Here is a 19,490-nt window from a genome sequence, read left to right on the forward strand (position 1 = left end):
ACAAGCCAATCATGTTAGACAACAGGGCACCAGAGGGAGTGGACTAGCCTTCCTAAACCTGTATAAGAGTGTATGTTCACTTGTGCTAAACAACAATAAAGATTGTTCACTACTCAACAGTGCCATCCGTTCCTGTGGCTTCAGCTGACTTTTAAACAGTTGCAGAATTGCCATTGTTGAAATTGTATTCTTAGGCAAGAGGACAACAGGAAGGAAATAAGAAGTGATTACCTTCAACCTTTACATCAACAAGGGTAAGTTGCCATTACTCCCATTATCAGCAAGTCTTCAAACAGCATATATATCTTGGCTTAAGCTTCACAGTTTCCATTCCAATATGGAACGGAGATGGGCAGTATTGCTCTCTGGAAGGATGGCCATTGGCTAATGAGGAAAAATCTATGTGGATCACAAAGAGTGCTTTAAAGAACAAAATAATAAATTCATAAATACTTGCTTGTCAGTTGTTGGCAAAATTGACAGTGTGATCCTCATAGCCCTCAAAGTGTTTGATAATAATTCCTTTCTTCACTTTCTTCACCAGGGAATCATGAGGATCCAATCTGCCTGTTTGCTGCTGGTGCTCCTCTGTGCCACTGTGCTCTGTCAGCTTGCAGACTTACATGATGGATATGAAAACTTCAAAAAGCAGCATATCAACAAGGACATGAAAGCCTCTGAGTGTACCGAAGTGATAAAGGCCAGGAATATCAAAGAAAAAAAAGGCTGTAAGGACACCAATACCTTCATCTGTGCCGATGAAGAACAAGTGAAGTCAATCTGTGAGGATGGAGACGGCAATATCAGAAGTGACAATTCCTTTAAAATTGTTGTATGTAAACTGAAAAGGAAAGCCAAGTATCCCGATTGCCAATACACTGGTCATGAAAAAAAAAAGAAAATTAAGGTCTCCTGCAGAAATGGCCGTCCTGTGCACTATTTTGCAAAGGAAAAGAAAACTGAAGAGCACTGCTGTGTAATTTAGTTGCCCTTCATGTCAATAAAACTGTGACACTTTTTGTTTGTCTTCTTTGTTTTTTGAGAGAACCGTCAATTATCAACAGTGTAGTTTAGTAGTAGTAATAGTAGTAATAACATTACTGTTTATGATAATAGTAATAACTTTATTTGTCCATGCATACTAATTATTTCAGTTTGTGTGTGAAGTCATTTTAGTAGTAATTAGAAGTAATTTTGAGTGAGTTAGTTAGAAATAAACTCTTTGCCAAACTGGGTCATTTCAGTAATCCAGTGCCTGATCAGTTGTTTAGTTATTTCTACCCAGCGCAATTGGGTTGCATGATGACCCACCAAGTTACAGCTTCAAAAGCAATACAAATCAATTAAATGTAAATGCCTTATAGAGGTGCAATACTGAGATCAAACAGCACAGCAAATTTCACTTGGTATATCAATTTAGCAGCAGTAAGGTAGTAGCAGTAAGTTTGTATAACCTGAACAACAAAGCTGAAACCACAAATAGGCTACGATAAAATTATCATGTTATTTCAACATTTAAATGCGTGGTCAAACGACAGACTCATAGTACAAAGTAGTAAATGAATAGGGACTCAGGGCCAAAGCCTGATATTAGCCTGATATTCAGACTGAATGGCCGTTTCGTTACCACTCGCTCGACAAAATCTGAAAAGTGGGCGGGATGCGATTAAGGACTCTGGAACCAGGCTAGGCCAAAATACCCTTAACACATTCATAAGATGCCCCTGAAACTGAAATACAAATTACATGTGGCAACATGGAGAGGCAAGATTCATAATAAAATGAGAGACCATGTACACAGTTGACAGAGTTGACTCCTCTGTCACCTCACCCATCTTGAGCTTGGGGAACTGTCCCTGGTGCTGAAGCTGTTCTTGGGCTGATATTTCCACTGGTTTGCTCTGCACTGTATGTCAACCTGCTTCACTACATGACGCACAAAACTTTGAATTTTACACTTCAGTTAGTTGAAAAAGTATAAAAAAGTAACCATTTTTACTAATACTAATCATCTTAATTGATAGTTGCCAAACAATGTCCAAACAAGTGATAAACATAACCAGTGCACAGACAATAGAAGCTGATTATGAGAACACAAACTACTAGGTTGTCATTTTTTTAATCACTGTGGTAGTTCAGTATCTACTTGGGTTGGCTCTATCTGGATCATAGTTATGACACACTAAAAATCTATAGACTCAGCAGTTGGTTCATTCATACAACCCAGCATTTCTTAGAGAGATGCCTGCGGCTATCATGCCCCATTATCTTAAAACATACATTAAAGAAAGTAAAACATGCCAATTCTATTTAACTTGTTTATGGTCTTGGATTATTGAAAATGGAGAGTGCAGAACATGTGCGCATTGATTACTGCATTGAGTGGTGCGTCTTGCTTTTTTAATAGATATAATCTCAATTTCCCTGTCAGTTAGTGGGCCTGCTGGTACATAGTTTGTGTAACTGTTAATAACTATATATAAAAACTCCCTATTATAATTCAATTTAATTCAATTCAATTCAATACTTAATTGCCATTTCAACAGAGGTGATTGGAAATTAGTGCAGTGCAGCTCGGAGTACCATACAATACAGTCTTGACACACACATGGTTTACATTCATACATAAGGATAAAAAGGATTTAAAAAAAGGACACAACAGGACTCAATAGACAATAGTAAGTTAAAAAGATAAAATGAGTGAGGTAGGATGTAACAGAGCTGTAAAGTGCCTGTAGAAAGAGCAACAGTCTTTAATACAAAGTACAAGATGAAAGGATAAAGTAGGTTTAAGAATATATATATATATAAACACACACTGTATATGCATGTACATAAATATATATACTATATATTTACACACACCATAGAACAGGGCTGTAGAGTGCACATGTGCGATAGGCATGTGGATAGCACCAGGGTAGGTACTGTTTTTAAATCTACTATCACAATATCTGCAAAAATAAGGCTGTACTACTCTTAGCAAAATGGGAGACAATGGAGTAAATGTAATAAGTTTCATACAGCATTTCTTTTTTTATACTCACAGGTCAGAGTTGTTCATTTGACTTTGCAAGAAACAACCTAGATATTTTTAAATGGGTGAGAGAAGGATCATTCAAAATGCCCCTTGTTTGAGTAGGACGCACATGGTTGTTTAATTATGTATTTCATAAGTTACAGATAGCTTTATAGGCCACTGGGATCAAGGCTTCCTCTATAGTGAAAGCTGAACTAGTGAACAAACAAGGTTCGTTTTGAATAAACCTGTTGCCTTTATCCTCTGTTTCTTGAGTCGTCTGGTTTCCACCAGAAGATGGCAGTAGCGTAAAGAGAGAGAAGACGATTTGTAGCGCTGTGCTCTACTATTAAAATCAGAATACACAGACATCAAACTTTGAGGGCCAGAAAATAAAGATAGTGCTGATACAAGGTAGGAAATAGAAACAGCATGCTATGACTGGCTACTGTGGAAAACATAAGCCATTTTGTCGATGCTTTAATCCAAACCACTTCAAAGTATTTTGAATGCATATATTTTAGCATGGGTGATGCAATGCGAATGAAACCCCTGTACCCTCTGAGCTACAGGATCACCATATGACTCCATTATTTCACATTTTGTCAACATTAAAGGGCAATATCGTCATTTTTGACATACAGCATGGATCTTATAATTCTTACCTTGTTAGGATGCTCTTTCCTTTAGGTTTGCACTTCATTAGCAATCTTCTTAACTGCCCAAAACCTTGTGTATATTACTGCATTTAGTGAAAATGCCACTCTAACCTGTGAGGAGTCACAACATAGAAAAAGTTATGTTGTGTGATCATTTGTCTCATGTTCCTCCTACTTGGAGGAACATTGGAGCAAATTTTCTTTAAATAAATAAAGACACCTCGCAGGATGACATGACATTTATAAGTGGTGATATTGTTTTGTGCCTTCAAGGGTTTGAGTTACATTTTCCGATACAGCTGATTGATACCAATCAGCAGAGAATGGCATCTAAATATCTTGACAGATTAATTCTTTTCAAGGCTAGAATTACGTTGGGCAGACAGTATGAGAACATTGCTATATTTACATCCTGAAACAAAACATTTATTTGTTGTTGATGATACACTTCCTTTTCTCACAGAAAAAACAAAAGATCTGCTGTGTTTACTGTAGGTGTCAAATATGGATTTTTTTTTTTTTTTTCACAATACGTAATGACAAAATAAAACCCTACTGCTGGTGTTGTTTCATGTGTGCAGGTTGGAGGGATCTGGTTGAAATTATTTCCACTGTGGTATAACAGTTGAAGGCCAACATGACGACAGGCCAATCAGATTCGTCTTGAAATTTGTTCCCTCCCATTTGATATAATCACATTAAGGTGAATCATCTTCCAGTGTGGTTTAAATTAGCCGCTGTTTCAAGTGGATTAACCAGAAAATGCTGATTGTATTTTGCATGCTGTTTGTGCTCAGAATTGGGTGTAAGTATGTGTAGAAAGGTCAGCTTCACTTTATTTCAGGTATTGTCATCTTATTACAATAACTGATGGGATGTATGTGAATCTAAATATGTTTTGATTTGTTTTTCAGATTGCACAGATGATCAGATCTTTATGACAAAGACTGCTCATGTTGGGGAAAGTGTGACTCTAACATGTATGAGACAGAAGTCTTGGAACCCAGGAAACTTATTTTGGATCAGGCTTGTTGCTGGAAACTTGCCTGAAGTCTTAGGAGCAACTTTTACCTTTGATTATCCAGGCGTCAATGAGACTCCTCGTATTACAGCAAAACAAAAGCCTGGACAATTTGTTCTGCATATTACAGAAACAGAGTTAAGCGATACTGCAGTTTACTACTGTATGAAAGTACAACAACTAAGCTTGACGTTTTTGAATGGAGCATTTCTGAGAATCAAAGGTAAATAGAGCAATATGAGCAAAAGGGAAAAGTTCAGTAAAAAGTATGAAGTGATCATGTTAATATCCAACATATAATTTCCAATAAGTTTTCTCACTTAATTACGCACAAAATATTGGTACATATTTCCATGTAAAGGTCAAGAAAACAGTTTTATTCAAAAAATGATGTAGTTGTTTGTCTTTTCTTTATGCACAAACATATATTTTTGATAGAGATAGGTAAGTTTTATATGGTTTAATTTGAATGAATACTGTACATCCTTACTGCAGTGCACTTCCAATTTCATCGAGGAGAGTATTGTTTGTTGTTGTTTTTTTTGTTTTTTTACATTTCCCAGGACCAGAGCCTAATATCACTGCTGTCATTCAAGACTTTCCATCTGAGCCAGTCCATCCAGGAGACTCTGTGACTCTCCAGTGTTCAGTCCTCACTGATTCACAGACCAAGAGCTGTCCAGGAGAACACAGTGTGTACTGGTTCAGAGCCGGATCAGACGAATCTCATCCAAACATCATCTACACCCATAGAAACAGTCATGATGGATGTGAGAAGAGTCCTGAGACTCCCTCTGCTCCACACAGCTGTGTCTACAGCTTCTCCAAGAACGTCAGCTCCTCTGATGCTGGGACTTATTACTGTGCCGTGGCTACATGTGGAGAGATCCTGTTTGGAAATGGAACAAAACTGCAGATTGAAGGTAACTACAGCATGGTCATCTCAATATGGAAATTTGCACATTTGAATGTTCTATTAGGAGTCAAGTAAAATCCATAAAGATAAACTATAACCAATAATTTCTTTTTCATGTGACATTATCTTATCAAAGGATAAAATTAAAGTTAAATTCTACAAATTTTTACTCATTTTGAACTTTCATTATTTGGTCCATAATGTTTCAGCAGCCAGCATGTGGTCATCCGGGGATCCAGAGAAGACCCAGCATACAATTCTATTATTGTTGTGCGCTGCATTGGCTGTATGTGTGATTGTTATAGCCTTCCTCATTTACACCATCAAGAAAAAAACATGCAATTGCTGCCAAGGTATGTATAGAATTTACTCTACCTGTATACCTGTATCAAACAGTATTTATTTGAAGCTAACGTCACTGTATTAACTATTGATTGATTAGTGCTGTGCATTTCAATCAATTTATCAGTCAGCATAACTATTAAATTACATTTGTCCAGTGAATTGTTGTTGATGGATATTTCATATTATAACCCAGCTGCAATTCCCCTGCAAACAAATGCTGCAACAGCCAGTGGTGATCAGCAAAGTCAGCAGGTAGGGGATTTAAAGATAAGATGTACCTGATAAAAAAAAAAGTTAGCAATGAATATTTCTCTGTACATGTGTTTATGTTGACGTCTGCCATCTCATAACATTTTGTCATATATTTCTTCAGACAGGGGAGGACACAGTGGTTTATTCTGCACCAGCCTTTACCAGGAGGAAAGCTGGCAACGGTCGAACGAGGGACGCAAAAGCAGCGGAGGAAGAGAGCATGTACGCTGGTGTCAGGGATTTTGGGTGGGATTAACAGCCCAAACACACTGGATGTGCTAATTGATGCTAATTTAACGCTTCAATGTTGCACTGCAGGTGGGAGATGTGACACCGCAGCAGCACTGGCACCTGCTTTTCACCACTGCAATAGGTGACGTTATATTTTCTTTTAGGTGACATACAAAATTCCCCATGGCCTGTTGTACAGTCTGTTTGCTCTATGAGGAGACCAGCTAGTATATATTAAATAATTTTGATATCATATTTATATGTTTTGTTCATACATTTTCACGCCTGTATGGTACTAGCTAAATTACTTGCTTAGTTTGCAACCTTAAATCCTGTTATCTCAAAATAGGTCAATGGTCACTGCAGCTCAAGAAACCTCATGAAAACCACAATTGCATGTTGAAAATGTTCACATCTGACACTTCCAGTGCATTTCTGCTACACCTGTACACAGCTGTACATGGGAAGCCAAAATTAATATTTACCCACTATTTGTGACCCTAGAATGGCCACTTGTGATTACAGTTTTGTAGTGAAATCTGTATTGTGATAAAAATATTACTGTTACTTTGTCTATTTCTGTCCTGAGAGGGACTTAGGAATAGTTAGGTATTTTGAACCCTGGGCCCAAATAACATGTTTTCCGTCATGATCCCTATTAGTAGAAACCATAACTTCGCTAGCTGCCTGCTCCGCCCGTCCGGTAACAACCGGCTGCCCCCACCCACTCTACTGCAATAGAAACCCATAGGGGCATACACGTTTTTGAAAACTATAGTGAACGTTGTTTTCAGTGGTGGAAGAAGTACTGAGATCTTTTACTTAAGTAAAAGTAGCAATACAACAATGTAAAGATACTCCATTACAAGTAAAAGTCCTGCATTCAAAATCTTACTTAAGTAAAAGTACATAAAGTAAACATACTCATTATTCAAACTGTCCCCATTTAGAGAGTTATATATTTCATAAATTATTGGAATATTAATACTGATTTATTGACATACATGTACATGTAAGCAGCATTTTAAAGTTGTCAACGTGAAGCTAATCTTAACAATTTTGCTATACTTTTGGGTAGTCTAATCTATAATAACGCTATTTTATAGTTATTTTATAAAGATGATCAAATGTTTTAAATATAAAATATTGATCTGAAAAGTAACTAGTAACTATAGCTGTGGAATAAATGTAGTGGAGTAAAAAGTACAATATTTCCCTCTAAAATGTAGTGGAGTATAAGTACAAAGTAGCATAAAATGGAAATACAGGAAAGTACAAGTACCTAAAAATTGTACTTAAGTACAGTACTTGAGTAAATGTACTTAGTTACTTTCCACCACTGGTTGTTTTGCAAAACACGACGCTCACAGTATAATATACCGGTGTAGAGAAGGCCAACAAACCATCAGTTGAAGGGGGGTTTCCTTGGGTGATTTGAAAATCTCACAATCCTGTTTTGTACAGAAAGCGGAGGGACATTTTGAAAGGTGAGATCAGTCAAATGACAGCGCTTGGCCTTTCTAATGTTAATGAGGCATCAAGTCTTCCCTTTGTTACACTGCAGCTGTTACTGTAGCTGTTTGTTACAGCACTTGATAAGTTGTTGAAAAAAGTGCAAAAATGTTCAATATCATTATGAAAAATGTAACAAATGATCAAAAGGCTTGAATTGGGGAAATATCTTGTTTATGAAAAAATATGTAAGTATAAGTTTTTGAAAATGTTTTAATTCTTTCTTTAGAATTACTTTTTACTCTCATTGAAGTTGAGACAGCAGCACCTGGGATAAGTCAAAACTGTCTGCAGGGTTAGGGTTAGTGGTAGATAGCAGTTAGTGGTTAGACGGGGTGAGACCACAGGTTTAATCCATACAACAACAAATGTATGTCCAACACCAGCCAAATGTATGTATGTACCTGCATATCATATACCTGGATATGAACCGCAGCTAAATATTAAAAAAAAAAAAAAAAAATAGAAGATATCAATAAAGAGCCTGTGTGATGTTGAAGTGTCGAAGCAGAAACTCTCGCCCGATGGATGAATGGCAAAAGGCAAAGAAACTGGATGTCATCATGGATTCAGCACCCACTTGTAAAGCAAACATTTGTAACATAAACTTTGTGTGACTGGCTTTTCAGTTATTTGTCCACACAAATGTTGTCATTTGTATATCCACACTTGACAAGATGTCATTCAGTTACTGTAGTCACCACCTTTTTTTTTTTTACCAATCTGAGGGCTTCAGTCTTAAAGAAACTGAAAAGATTTTTTGCGTTATTTTTAATTTCATCAGCTTAGTTTTATTCATTTGTTTTGCTTTCTCTTTGCTTTTATCTTCATCTATTTTATGTTACAGTTTTTAGCATTCAGCCTTATTCATCATTTTGATTTATTGAAAACACCTTGAGTTGCATTCATTGGAGGATGCATGCTACAGTAAGTAAATAAAGTTTGATTGATTGAATATCTTGTTCAGTGAGTGAATGCAGCACAGTAGATACAGCTTTTTGAATAGAACTAACTCAATAGGTAGTTTAGGTTCTAAGTAGACACAGCTTGTAAAGCTAGAAATATATTTTTATACATTACATTATTTATGGGTTTTTTTTTTGTATATCTGCAAATTAGTATGCTACTAGCTAAACATGCCGGGCAATGACTTGATTTTCCCCTAACCAATCAGTGACTGACGGATCCGGCCGCTCTGGCGTTATTTTCAGTGTCACTGACGCTGGACGTATTTATTAACTTCACCAAGAATGTCGGTAGTTTTTGACAAAGAATATCAATATATAATATCTTTGCAAAGACAATATGTTGGTCAGGGGGGTGATTTCAACAAATATTATTCTGCTGAAGCGCCAATGAAAAACCGTTGCATGAACGATTCAAACTTTTGTCCTTTTTTTTCTTCTTCCTTTATTTTGTTTTGTTTTGTGTTTTTAGTATTTTTATGATTTATGTGTTTATTTCTATATTTTTGAGTATTTGGAGATTTGTCACCAACACCATTCAAATATTTTATTTATGTGTATATGTGTGTGTATGTGTGTATATATATGTATGTATGCATGTGCATATGTGTGTACACGTATATACTGTATATATACATATGCGTGTATATGTGTGTGGGTATTTGTATGGATAGGCATATATATGTATATATTTTCTTATGTTTTGGAGGAAATCTATAGAGATGGTGTATGTTTTGTACCAAAAACCCCAATAAAAAGCTTTTGTCCCGCCCACAAAGGCGCTGATTGGCTTGATTGTCTAGAGCAACACCAGAGTCTCTGAACCACTTGTCAAAATCTGAAGAGTGGGCGAGACGTGCTTCAGGAGTCTGGAACCGGGCTAGTAAGGTGTCTCCCTTCGTAGCAAACCTACTATAGTCCATAGTGAAAGAACAAATGACCATCCTCCTGTGCCAAATTGCTTATGGTGGTGTGGCTCCTTCTCAGCTTGTGCGAAACAATTATAATATTTGGCTATTATGACAATTACCAATCACTTGACTGAATTATAGAGATAATAAAAAATGCTAGCCAACATCCAAAATGATACAAATGCTGAATTTTGACAGCTTAACAGGGATCTAATATAGGCCTTCTTGTTAGGCGTAATTGTTGCTTTTCAAGACCACACATCTCTACATGCACTTCCAAATGTTGAGTCCTGTCAAAACACCATTGGCTGACTAATCCTACCAGGTTAGAACCTCTCAAGCTCTCCAGCAGTGATGCAAGCACTTTAATAGCTCAATAGGAATGTTAATCATTTCCTTTTATTCATTTGCTTATATGAAGGACCATATTTGTATCACTCATAGAATCATTTGGGCAGTTATGGCTGATATCATTACTGGCCCAGCTGACATGTGTCACACATGCATGCTGCTTCAACATGCCTCTGCTGATCAGTGCCACGGGAATTTTGCATACAATGAAAAAATCTAATTGTCGTTACTTGGCCTGTTAGTGTAAATCCAGCCTGAAAATGTTATGCCTATGGCCTGGCATTCACAGCCTAAGAATGCAGGGAAAATATGGATGTCTGATACAATGACCGACCTCTCACATGATGATTTAATAATATGGCCACCACAAATCTCTATGATTAAGAGCAGAGGTGTTTTTCAATGTAATTAATTATTAATTATGTAATTAGTAGTATTACTACATTATTCAGCACACAATTCAATGATAGACAAGTCAGTTATAGACAGATGGCTCTAAGACTTCCAGAAGTCATGCAAAGAGCCTGCTGTCCTCACTAATCTACTTCTGAGTCAGAAAAGTGCTGCTGTGTGATTGTTAGTATGACTAACAATCACGGTAAGTAACAGTAGTTTGACTGTTACTTACCGACTAAAGGGCCTCTCGCAAGCCAGTGTCATGATGCATTGACTCAATTCACTGCAACATACAGGAAGTTAACTTCATAAATGTAACACATTGCCACTTGCCACCACTCAGTTAATGCAAATAAAAAAAAACCTGCATCATCAAATAGGGGGAGGGAGGATTATCGCGTACTCATTCGTCAAACCTGGCAACCCCCAAGATGAAACTGTTTGCTATGGTTGCTTACTATACCAGGGCTTGACATTAAACCTGCAATAAGCGATATCAGACCTAATAACCAATCCTGAAACAAATGTGTGCTATGTGGAGATTTCATTGAGAAATAATGATATAAACCAACATCCACACAGCAGGCCAGCTGTGTTGAAATTCTCACCTCTTTACTAAAAACTTGTTGACTTTTGCTCTGGAACGAAGCTCCTCCTGGTCCATTCAGTAGCTTTTAATTTTTTTAAAACTAGCTTCCCTCCCTCGCTGTTTAAAAGTGGCACTCACTCCCTCCCATTCCTGAAAAACATTCTCGTAATGGAGGATTCAATGAAGCGAGCGAGTAAACTTGTTAAAGTAGTAAACTTGTGTGTAAGGTGTGTGTTTGTGTATGTGTGTGTGTATATTTGTGCGTTCATCCTCAATCTTCATACTCTGTCAGCTCACTAGTAGTGAGTTAGTCTGAGTAGATGGCAGCAGCCATATTGGTGTGAAACATAAACGTTACTATGGTTACAGACATTACTTAGCCATTACAAGATAGGGGAGTGGACTGAGTTTATTAACTCATGCTAACCTGTCACTCTCATTCATAAATTATGGCAACATTAACTTGTCCAACCAAAATATCTATTGTTGTCGTGTTAATATTGAGCCCAGTATACGCCCACCTGGAGACTTAATTCTGCTCCATAGACAACAAATAGAGGACTGACTGTGTAAACGCTGCTAAACTTAAACATATAAATAAATGTCTGTTTTGCCTCTCTCCATCACCGATTGATACTATGCAATAGTGATTCAACCTATCGCCAGCATTTGCTGTTCTAAACACCATTGTCAGGTAGGTTTTTTTTGTTGTTTTTTTTTTTTATATTTATTTTAGGCATTTTATGCTTTATTGATAGAGACAGTGTGAGAGAGAAACAGGGAGGTATGGAAGAGAGAGAGGGGAGAACATGCAGGTATTTCTTCTTTTTTTGGTTCTAGAAAGTGATGCATAGCTTCAATACCATCATTATGTGGGATATTTGTATATAAGCTTTCTACATCAAACGTTACCAAGAATGATCCCTCAGGTATTTTTACATCTGACAGTAGCCTTATGACTTCTCGTGTATCTGCTATATAAGATGGCAATGTTTTCACTATATCTTTGATGAAAAAATCTACAAATTGACTCAGTGGTTCAGATAATGAGTTGTTTCCAGAGACAATAAGTCTTCCTGGAGGGTTTATAAGACTTTTATGAATCTTAGGGAGTAAATAGAGAACAGGTGTGTTAGGGTGTTCTACTTTTAAAAAATCAAACTGTGTTTTTGTAATCCAATTCATGTGTAATGCTGTGTCCAGTATAATATCTCTTTCATTCATGAAGCGCTCAGTGGGATTGCATGGTAACAATTCATAGAATGCGTCATTATTTTGAAATATGGAAATATGGATTATGCAATAGCCAGCCATTATAAGGAAAGAAATCATGGTTCTGCTGCTTCACTCAAATTTATTGGCATTGAGAAAGTTTTGCCCAACCCAAGAGGAGGCAACATCATCAACCAACTACTGAGGAGGGAAGTATATTCGATATACACCCTAAACACAGTAGAGCCTAATGGTCTGAATGAAATGCTTGATCTGAGCCCATTTTTATGATGTATTAACATACCTCTCTTTGTATCTGCAGGTGATTCCTTATATGGGGAGAGATGAGGCACTATAGATCTCCTCTGGCACTGACCCTTTCCCCTATAAAAAGGAGATGAGGTACCATAGATCTCCCCTGATATTGACCCCTTCCCCTACCTAATATAAGGCATTAGATGACTATGTGGAGTTGTATTGTGATAATATTGTTGCCAATTTGTGGCCCCATCTGTGGAAATGGTACTTGTGGTGTGTGAAGTAGAAATAGTTTGACCACGATATTTTTATATTTTGTTCGACCATGATGATATTTGTTATTGTTGTAGTTGTTATCGTTACCTTGTGTGTTTGTCTCATCAAATACTGTAAGTAATGTAAAACTGATGTAGTGATGTTGTGATATAGTGATGACTTCTGTTGTCACATGATCTGGAATTCATGTTGTCACATGATCTGTAATTATTACCACCTGTTGGCACAGAAAGTCTTTGTAAACCCACACCTGATGCCAATCAAGTGAAGAGCGAACCTGAAGAAGCCACAATGCGAAACGTGTTGTTCGCCCCAATATTTTATATGAATTAAACAAAAAAGTCGATTTGAACAATCCTAGTGTGCGCTGGATTACTTTGATCTTGAATGATTATATTGTTCCTGCTCTAGCTGCACCCTGGATGGGTAGCACGGCTGTGCACAGGGCACCCACAGATTCTCATACTACGTCTTTATTATTATGTTGGGCCATGTCTACATTGAGTGCAAAACACCAAAGCAATGGCGCTTATAAAGTTGTTTCCAAAACCCAGAAAAACAAGAATCTTTTTTTTTTTCTTTTTTTTCATTTGTGTGGGGTTAGATACGATTTATGTGATTGGAAAAGAATTGGTATTTAGGAGGCTGTAATTTACAAACACCAGGGTTTCTGGATCCTTCTAAAAGGTTATAGAACCTGAAGAATATTTTGCTTTACTTCATCAGCAACTGAAAACTGTTACTCTGTTGAACTAGCCTACACATTAACGCCATGACAAATAATAACGCACGAAGTTGGCATAGCTCTTCAACTCTAACTTACCACAAAGCCTTTTTACTCATGAAGTTGCTGAAAAGAGCAATGTGACAGGAAGTGTAATTCGTGACCATTTCACGTCACCTTCACTCATCTACTTCACTCACAGAAAGACCACTTCCAGTTCCTAACCAGAGAGACAATATCATGATGATAATATTATGGGTTACAGTGCTCCTCCTCCGTCAAGTGTGTAAGTGCGCTCCCATTCTGTCCAAATATTTTATAATTTAACCATTTTGTTAAAAAATGAAAGTATAATTAATATTATTACACAAAATATTATTGTTGGAAACAGCAGTAATTGATACATACTGTACAAATTCAAAAGATTAGTCAAGAGTGTTTAAAAAAATTATGAAATTGGTTGTATAGTGGTTCAAATGTTCATCTTTTTGCTTCATAACAGTTATTTACTGCTTTATGTATTCTACTTTTTCATTTTATTCAGATATGTTGAATCCAGTGACCACAGTTCAACTTGGTGAGCGTGTGACCTTCATGTGTGTTTTCTCTGTTGAGCTCAACACTAGGCCAGTCCAGTGGTACAAGCAGAGCATCGGGGATACTCTGAAATTAATGATAACACTGACGAGAGCTTCTACAAAATATAATTTTGAACCTGGGTTTCCTGCCACAAGATTTATGATTAAATTGAATGAGAAGATGAGCAATCTGACGATCGTAAAGACAATCCAAGAAGATCAGGCAATGTATCACTGTGGAGTCACTGACTGGAATAAGGTTGTGTGGAGAAGCACATATTTGTCATTAAAAGGTAATAATGTGATATATTTTTCCAAAGGTTTTCTACTGCTGCCAATTGTGTTGAGCTACACTATGAAAGTTTTTCATGTAGTTTTCATAAAGTTTTTCATATTCAAAATAAATTATCATTCACAAATTTTTAAAAGAGATTTCAAATCCTCTCACATATCTTGAAATATCCTCTTTTAACAGTAAGTCAGGCATGTTGCTCTGTATTGTCGGTAGCTTCAATCAGAGTTCCAGGGATCTGATTTTACTATCAGAAAACTTTTTGACATTTCACATTTACATTTTGACATTCAAAGTCACCTTGATAAACTACATGATGCAACCCAACTATTAATCCATCAGAGAAAGAGCTCAATCATAACGATGTGGAAGTAAAATTATCTCAATCAGATACATTTAAGTTACATGTGAGATCTAATGAAGTAATCTTAAACCCTGAATAATTGCTTGAAGATCCAAACTTTTTACCATGTTTTGTATTATATAGGAAACGCTCAGAGGACGTCAAACTATAGTGTTGTGCAGTGGCCAGTATCTGAGCCAGTCCATCCAGGAGACTCTGTGACTCTCCAGTGTTCAGTCCTCTCTGATCCAAAGACCAAGAGCTGTCCAGGAGAACACAGTGTGTACTGGTTCAGAGCCGGATCAGATGAATCTCATCCAAACATCATCTACACCCATGAAAATAGGAGTGATGGATGTGAGAAGAGTCCTGAGACTCCCTCTGCTCCACACAGCTGTGTCTACAGCTTCTCCAAGAACGTCAGCTCCTCTGATACTGGGACTTATTACTGTGCCGTGGCTACATGTGGAGAGATCCTGTTTGGAAATGGAGCAAAACTAGAAATCAGTAGATATGATTTTATGTGTTCTATGAATACCGTAATAGTTATAATGGGTTAATTTTCCCATGTTTTATGAGTCTCCTATTCTTTTAAAAGCATTGACAAGTTTGTTTTCCTTGTCTAGATAAAACAGCAGGTCCTGTATTCATTGCACTGATCGTGACAGCGGTCTGCTTGGCTCTTTCTGTGATCGGAAATATTATTCTCATCTGTAAACAAAATCCAAGAGCAATACGTGATCAACGTAAAGGTAAGTTGTCTAAGATGGCCAAAGCAAAATGGTACACTCCACAAATAAAATATTCCTATGGTAAAAGATACATTTTCAGTTAAAAATGATCCATGGTAGTGTAGAAACATTTGCCAGAATTTGTAAGATCTGAAATTTGTTCAGTCATTTTGCATGCATTTCTTTTTAAGGAAATAAAGAGTGAGACAAACCTTTAGATTCGGTATTTTGCATATTATTCATGAACATTTTTCAATCTAGTACACACTGATTTAAAGATATGATATAATATATAGGATTTTTATTTAATGATTAATCTCAATAATTCAGGAAACTTTCCAGAATTTAGGATTTCTTTTATGAAAGCCTGTGTTACCACCATAGGATCAACTATTGAACATTTAATTAAAAGTAAAAGGTTAACAATTCAATTTTCCTGTTTTCATTCGTCAATAGGAATAGGACGTGCCTCTTCGCAAGCAAAACATGACGACCTCAGCAATCCAGCTCATGATCGTGTAAGTTATAATTACAAATGGCAATTCTCTGTAATTCCATTAACATACTTCTTATGTGCACCATATGACATATAATAAACATTTTATTGCTTCACAGACGGAAGATGGAGATGGATTAAATTATGCTGCATTACATTTTTCTGAAAGAAAAGCTACAAGAGGACAGAAGAAGAGAGAGTTACCTGAGGAATGTGTGTACTCTCGTGTCAAACGTTGACACTGAGTGTGAGTTTCCACGCAAAACCTGTTGATGGGTTACAGCAGTGGTTCTCAACGTGGGGTCCGGGGACCACCAGGGGTCCTTGAGGGGGTTTCAGGAGGTCCCCAGCAAATTGATGAACTGTTAAACTTCATCATTTCATTTACAAGAAGTGAACACAATTAGAGAATGCAGAAGAATGACTGTTTTGATCATAGCTGGGGTCAGATTGGGGTCCGTGGCCCTAATGTGGATTAAACTAGGGGTCCTTGATATGAAAAAGGTTGAGAATCACTGGGTTATAGGACTGTCTTCTAACAATGAAATGTAGTAAAAAACAAAGCTTGTTGAAACCAGCTTATTCATCTGAAAATAAGCAGTGTCCGTGCATCTATTTTAGCTAAGAAATATAGCAGCTAGGTTTCCCTTTTCCCTTTCACTTAGTTTTAACATGGAGGTTGTTCGGCACCATGAAAACCAGAATACAAACTCCTCACTAAGATCGGATGCAGCTGGGACGAGTTTGTAGTATTCTGATTTTTACCTCCCATTCATTCGAATAAGGCCACTAAGCCAATAAGGCTACTTTTATTTTTAAATACTAATTTTAGTGTAAATGCAAAATGACAACAGACCCAGGACTGCTTTGATGTCTTAAAATATAAAAATATAAAAATATGTTGTTGAATCTGTTCAAGAATGTGTTAAATGTAAGTTTCTAGGCTATTTGTGTGGCCTTATTCAAATGAATGGGAAGTAAAAATCTGAGTGCTACAAACCCGTCCCAGCTGCATCCGATCATGGTGAGTAGTTTATATTCTGGTTTTCATGGCGGTCAAGCTCCAAATAGCCCCCATGTAAAAAGTAAGTGGAATATTGCTTTAAGATATTAAGCCCAAATCATAGGGTGCATTGTCACTGCAATGGTGTCATCCTTAATTACTAAGACAATTCACTGGATGTTTTCTATATGGACTCTTTATCTTCTCTTTTGTGATGAATTGTGTTTTAGGTTAATCCTTACACCACACCATGTTATACCATGCATTTATCGTTGTTCTCTCCCAACTAGAACCTTGCTTGTGTTGTATGAAAATCTCATGTGTAAGTCGCTTTGGATAAAAGCATCTGCCAAATGTGAAATTGTAATTTATATAACCCTATAATATAAGATGCACGTGTTTGTGGACTATATGCAGTATTTATAATGCTATATGGCCTATCAAAGCCTATTACTGTTTCAGTTTCTTTCATACAGTTGAGTCTCTACTTTTTTATTGTAATAATTTGAGTTTTATTGTTTGAGAAATCTTCAGTCTTCTTTATAAATTATGGGAATGTGGTTTCATTTAAAGATTATGAAATGATATGTCTCAAATGCTTCTGTTAATGTGCGTGTGTGTGTGTGCGTGTGCGTGTGTGTGTGTGCATGAGAGGAAGAGAGGTTATAGAGGTTAGAGAGTTCAATTTAGTTTATTTTTCAAAAAGAGAAGTTGTCTGCATCAGTTTCAGTGCCTACCAACGGTGGCCCTGAGGGTCAAAACATAACATTTCACAAAACACAACAACATTTCACAATCAGATTTTGTTGTCTGTCCTGTTACTGCAGAGTTTATGAATGAGGTTTACCTTATCCGGAAACAAGGGAACTTGACATGAATCTTTTACTAGCTTGTGAAATGCTTCCACAAGCATTTTGAATGTGAAGTGTATGTGTGAAATCTTCTAATGCAACTGCACTAGCTGCAGTAGGAAGTAACTTACAGGCAATCAGCTGGCCTAAAGGTTACTAGGCCAGGCATTTCAGACATGCTCAGTTCAACAAGGGCATAGTGCAAATCCTACAGTCTCTTAGCGGCATCAGCACAGTTAGATGCCCTTAAGGCAAGCATGAAAAAATACTGATTCTTTACCATAATTGTACTGTTGAAATGCAGGGTTATGCTAAAAAGTACTGTAGCTATTTTTTTTTAACCCTACACCTGCATTGATTGTGCATATGAAACAAATTGTATCACAGTTGTTTATGTTCAACTATCCATTGGACTGTCCAATATCATATGAATAACATGAAATGATTCAGATTACTTTTAAATTCTGAGTAACTGTGCATGTTCAAAATGCACTCAATCAATCTGACAAGCAACATAATAGAAATACTCATTCTTATTATTTGAACAAAGCATTATTATCAGTGCTTAATTTGTGCCGGATCCTGCCGGAACAGTATCCGGCACCTCGCTTTTTGGACTATCTGCATTAGGTGATTACCCTATTAGAAAGTAACAACAAGCACATAGTAATCACGTCACACATGAGTGAGCTGCTCTGCAGAGTGTGTTATGGTAAACTTCAGACAGCATCATGGCTAAAAGTTGAATTTGCTGTCCATATGTCCGCTGTGTGGACTATTTTGGAAAATTAGATAAGGTAAGCATGATTTTTTTTTGTTTGTAAATGTGTTAGCATACTCTGTAATCTATTAAGTCTCTGCTGGGACAATCAAAATTCATATTTGCATAGATGACTGCGAAACAGAATTTTTTTTGGTGTGCAGACCTGTAAGTCCCACAGTTAAATATGTGGGCAATTGCGCATATTGAGTGTCCAGAAATAATTGGTAATAACATGAGAATTGGTTGATGTGAAGGGCTGTGAGCCACATCACTGTGGGCATTTCAAAACCAGTTGAGCATTTAGGTCTACTTCTAGCTGCACCACGACACAATTTATTGCATTATTCGCTGACATTGTTTCCTACATTCAAAATCAATATTCTATGAAAGTATTTGTATTGAATATTGATGCGTAACTACTCGAACCAGAATTTCTCTGGTAAATGGTTGAAGCCATTGCAGTTTCCTTTATGTATGATTAGGATGTCTCATAGTAGCCTATATGGGCATTTATATGTTGTGCACAGTGCAGTTATATCTGTAGTCTACTACTTGACGGGCAGGTTTGTAAAAATGAGCATTATGTAGTCTATGCAATAATAAAATATTGTTATAGGTCCCCAGTAGTTGGGGCTCTAAGGTCATATAGTTGGTCATTTAGTAATGTTTAGGCTGTTAGGTCTACAGTAAGCTATATGGCTGTACTGAGCACCACCGTGCCTCCAATGCTCTTGTTGTCTCGATATGTTCCAGAGCCTTTTCCCTCCACACCGACTCGCGGGAACACCGACCCCTT

The 19,490-nt window shown here is 36.9% G+C and overlaps 2 protein-coding genes across 2 annotated transcripts; both read left to right on the forward strand.

The window, feature by feature from the left end:
- The first annotated feature begins 4,408 nt into the window (after positions 1-4,408).
- Positions 4,409-12,727, forward strand: LOC139652481 (signal-regulatory protein beta-2-like). Its single transcript, XM_071529570.1, has 5 exons — positions 4,409-4,483; positions 4,593-4,922; positions 5,263-5,622; positions 5,855-5,968; positions 12,702-12,727. The coding sequence occupies exons 1-5, from the start codon at positions 4,441-4,443 to the stop codon at positions 12,725-12,727; spliced, it is 873 nt and encodes a 290-aa protein (XP_071385671.1). The 5' UTR covers positions 4,409-4,440.
- Positions 12,728-13,850: 1,123 nt separating this feature from the next.
- On the forward strand, positions 13,851-16,316 carry LOC139652482 (uncharacterized). Its single transcript, XM_071529571.1, has 6 exons — positions 13,851-13,923; positions 14,182-14,508; positions 14,995-15,357; positions 15,477-15,602; positions 16,038-16,099; positions 16,197-16,316. Exons 1-6 carry the CDS (start codon positions 13,878-13,880, stop codon positions 16,314-16,316), a joined length of 1,044 nt encoding a protein of 347 aa, XP_071385672.1. The 5' UTR covers positions 13,851-13,877.
- The last annotated feature ends 3,174 nt before the right edge of the window (positions 16,317-19,490 follow it).

The sequence above is a fragment of the Centroberyx affinis genome, unplaced genomic scaffold, assembly GCF_046629955.1.
Source record: "Centroberyx affinis isolate AG114_WGS23_722 - 3 ecotype Tasmania unplaced genomic scaffold, CSIRO-AGI_Caff_v1 ptg001803l_1, whole genome shotgun sequence".
Taxonomy (NCBI): domain Eukaryota; kingdom Metazoa; phylum Chordata; class Actinopteri; order Beryciformes; family Berycidae; genus Centroberyx; species Centroberyx affinis.

Bases quoted from the DNA above. Each gene is read 5' to 3' on its own strand.
- LOC139652482 (XM_071529571.1), top strand. From the start codon at position 13,878: ATGATGATAATATTATGGGTTACAGTGCTCCTCCTCCGTCAAGTGT. The intron at 14,509-14,994 runs GTAATAATGTGA...TGTATTATATAG, and splicing joins CACATATTTGTCATTAAAAG to GAAACGCTCAGAGGACGTCA. The intron at 16,100-16,196 runs GTAAGTTATAAT...ATTGCTTCACAG, and splicing joins GCAATCCAGCTCATGATCGT to ACGGAAGATGGAGATGGATT.
- LOC139652481 (XM_071529570.1), top strand. From the start codon at position 4,441: ATGCTGATTGTATTTTGCATGCTGTTTGTGCTCAGAATTGGGT. The intron at 4,484-4,592 runs GTAAGTATGTGT...TTTGTTTTTCAG, and splicing joins GTTTGTGCTCAGAATTGGGT to ATTGCACAGATGATCAGATC. The intron at 4,923-5,262 runs GTAAATAGAGCA...TACATTTCCCAG, and splicing joins AGCATTTCTGAGAATCAAAG to GACCAGAGCCTAATATCACT.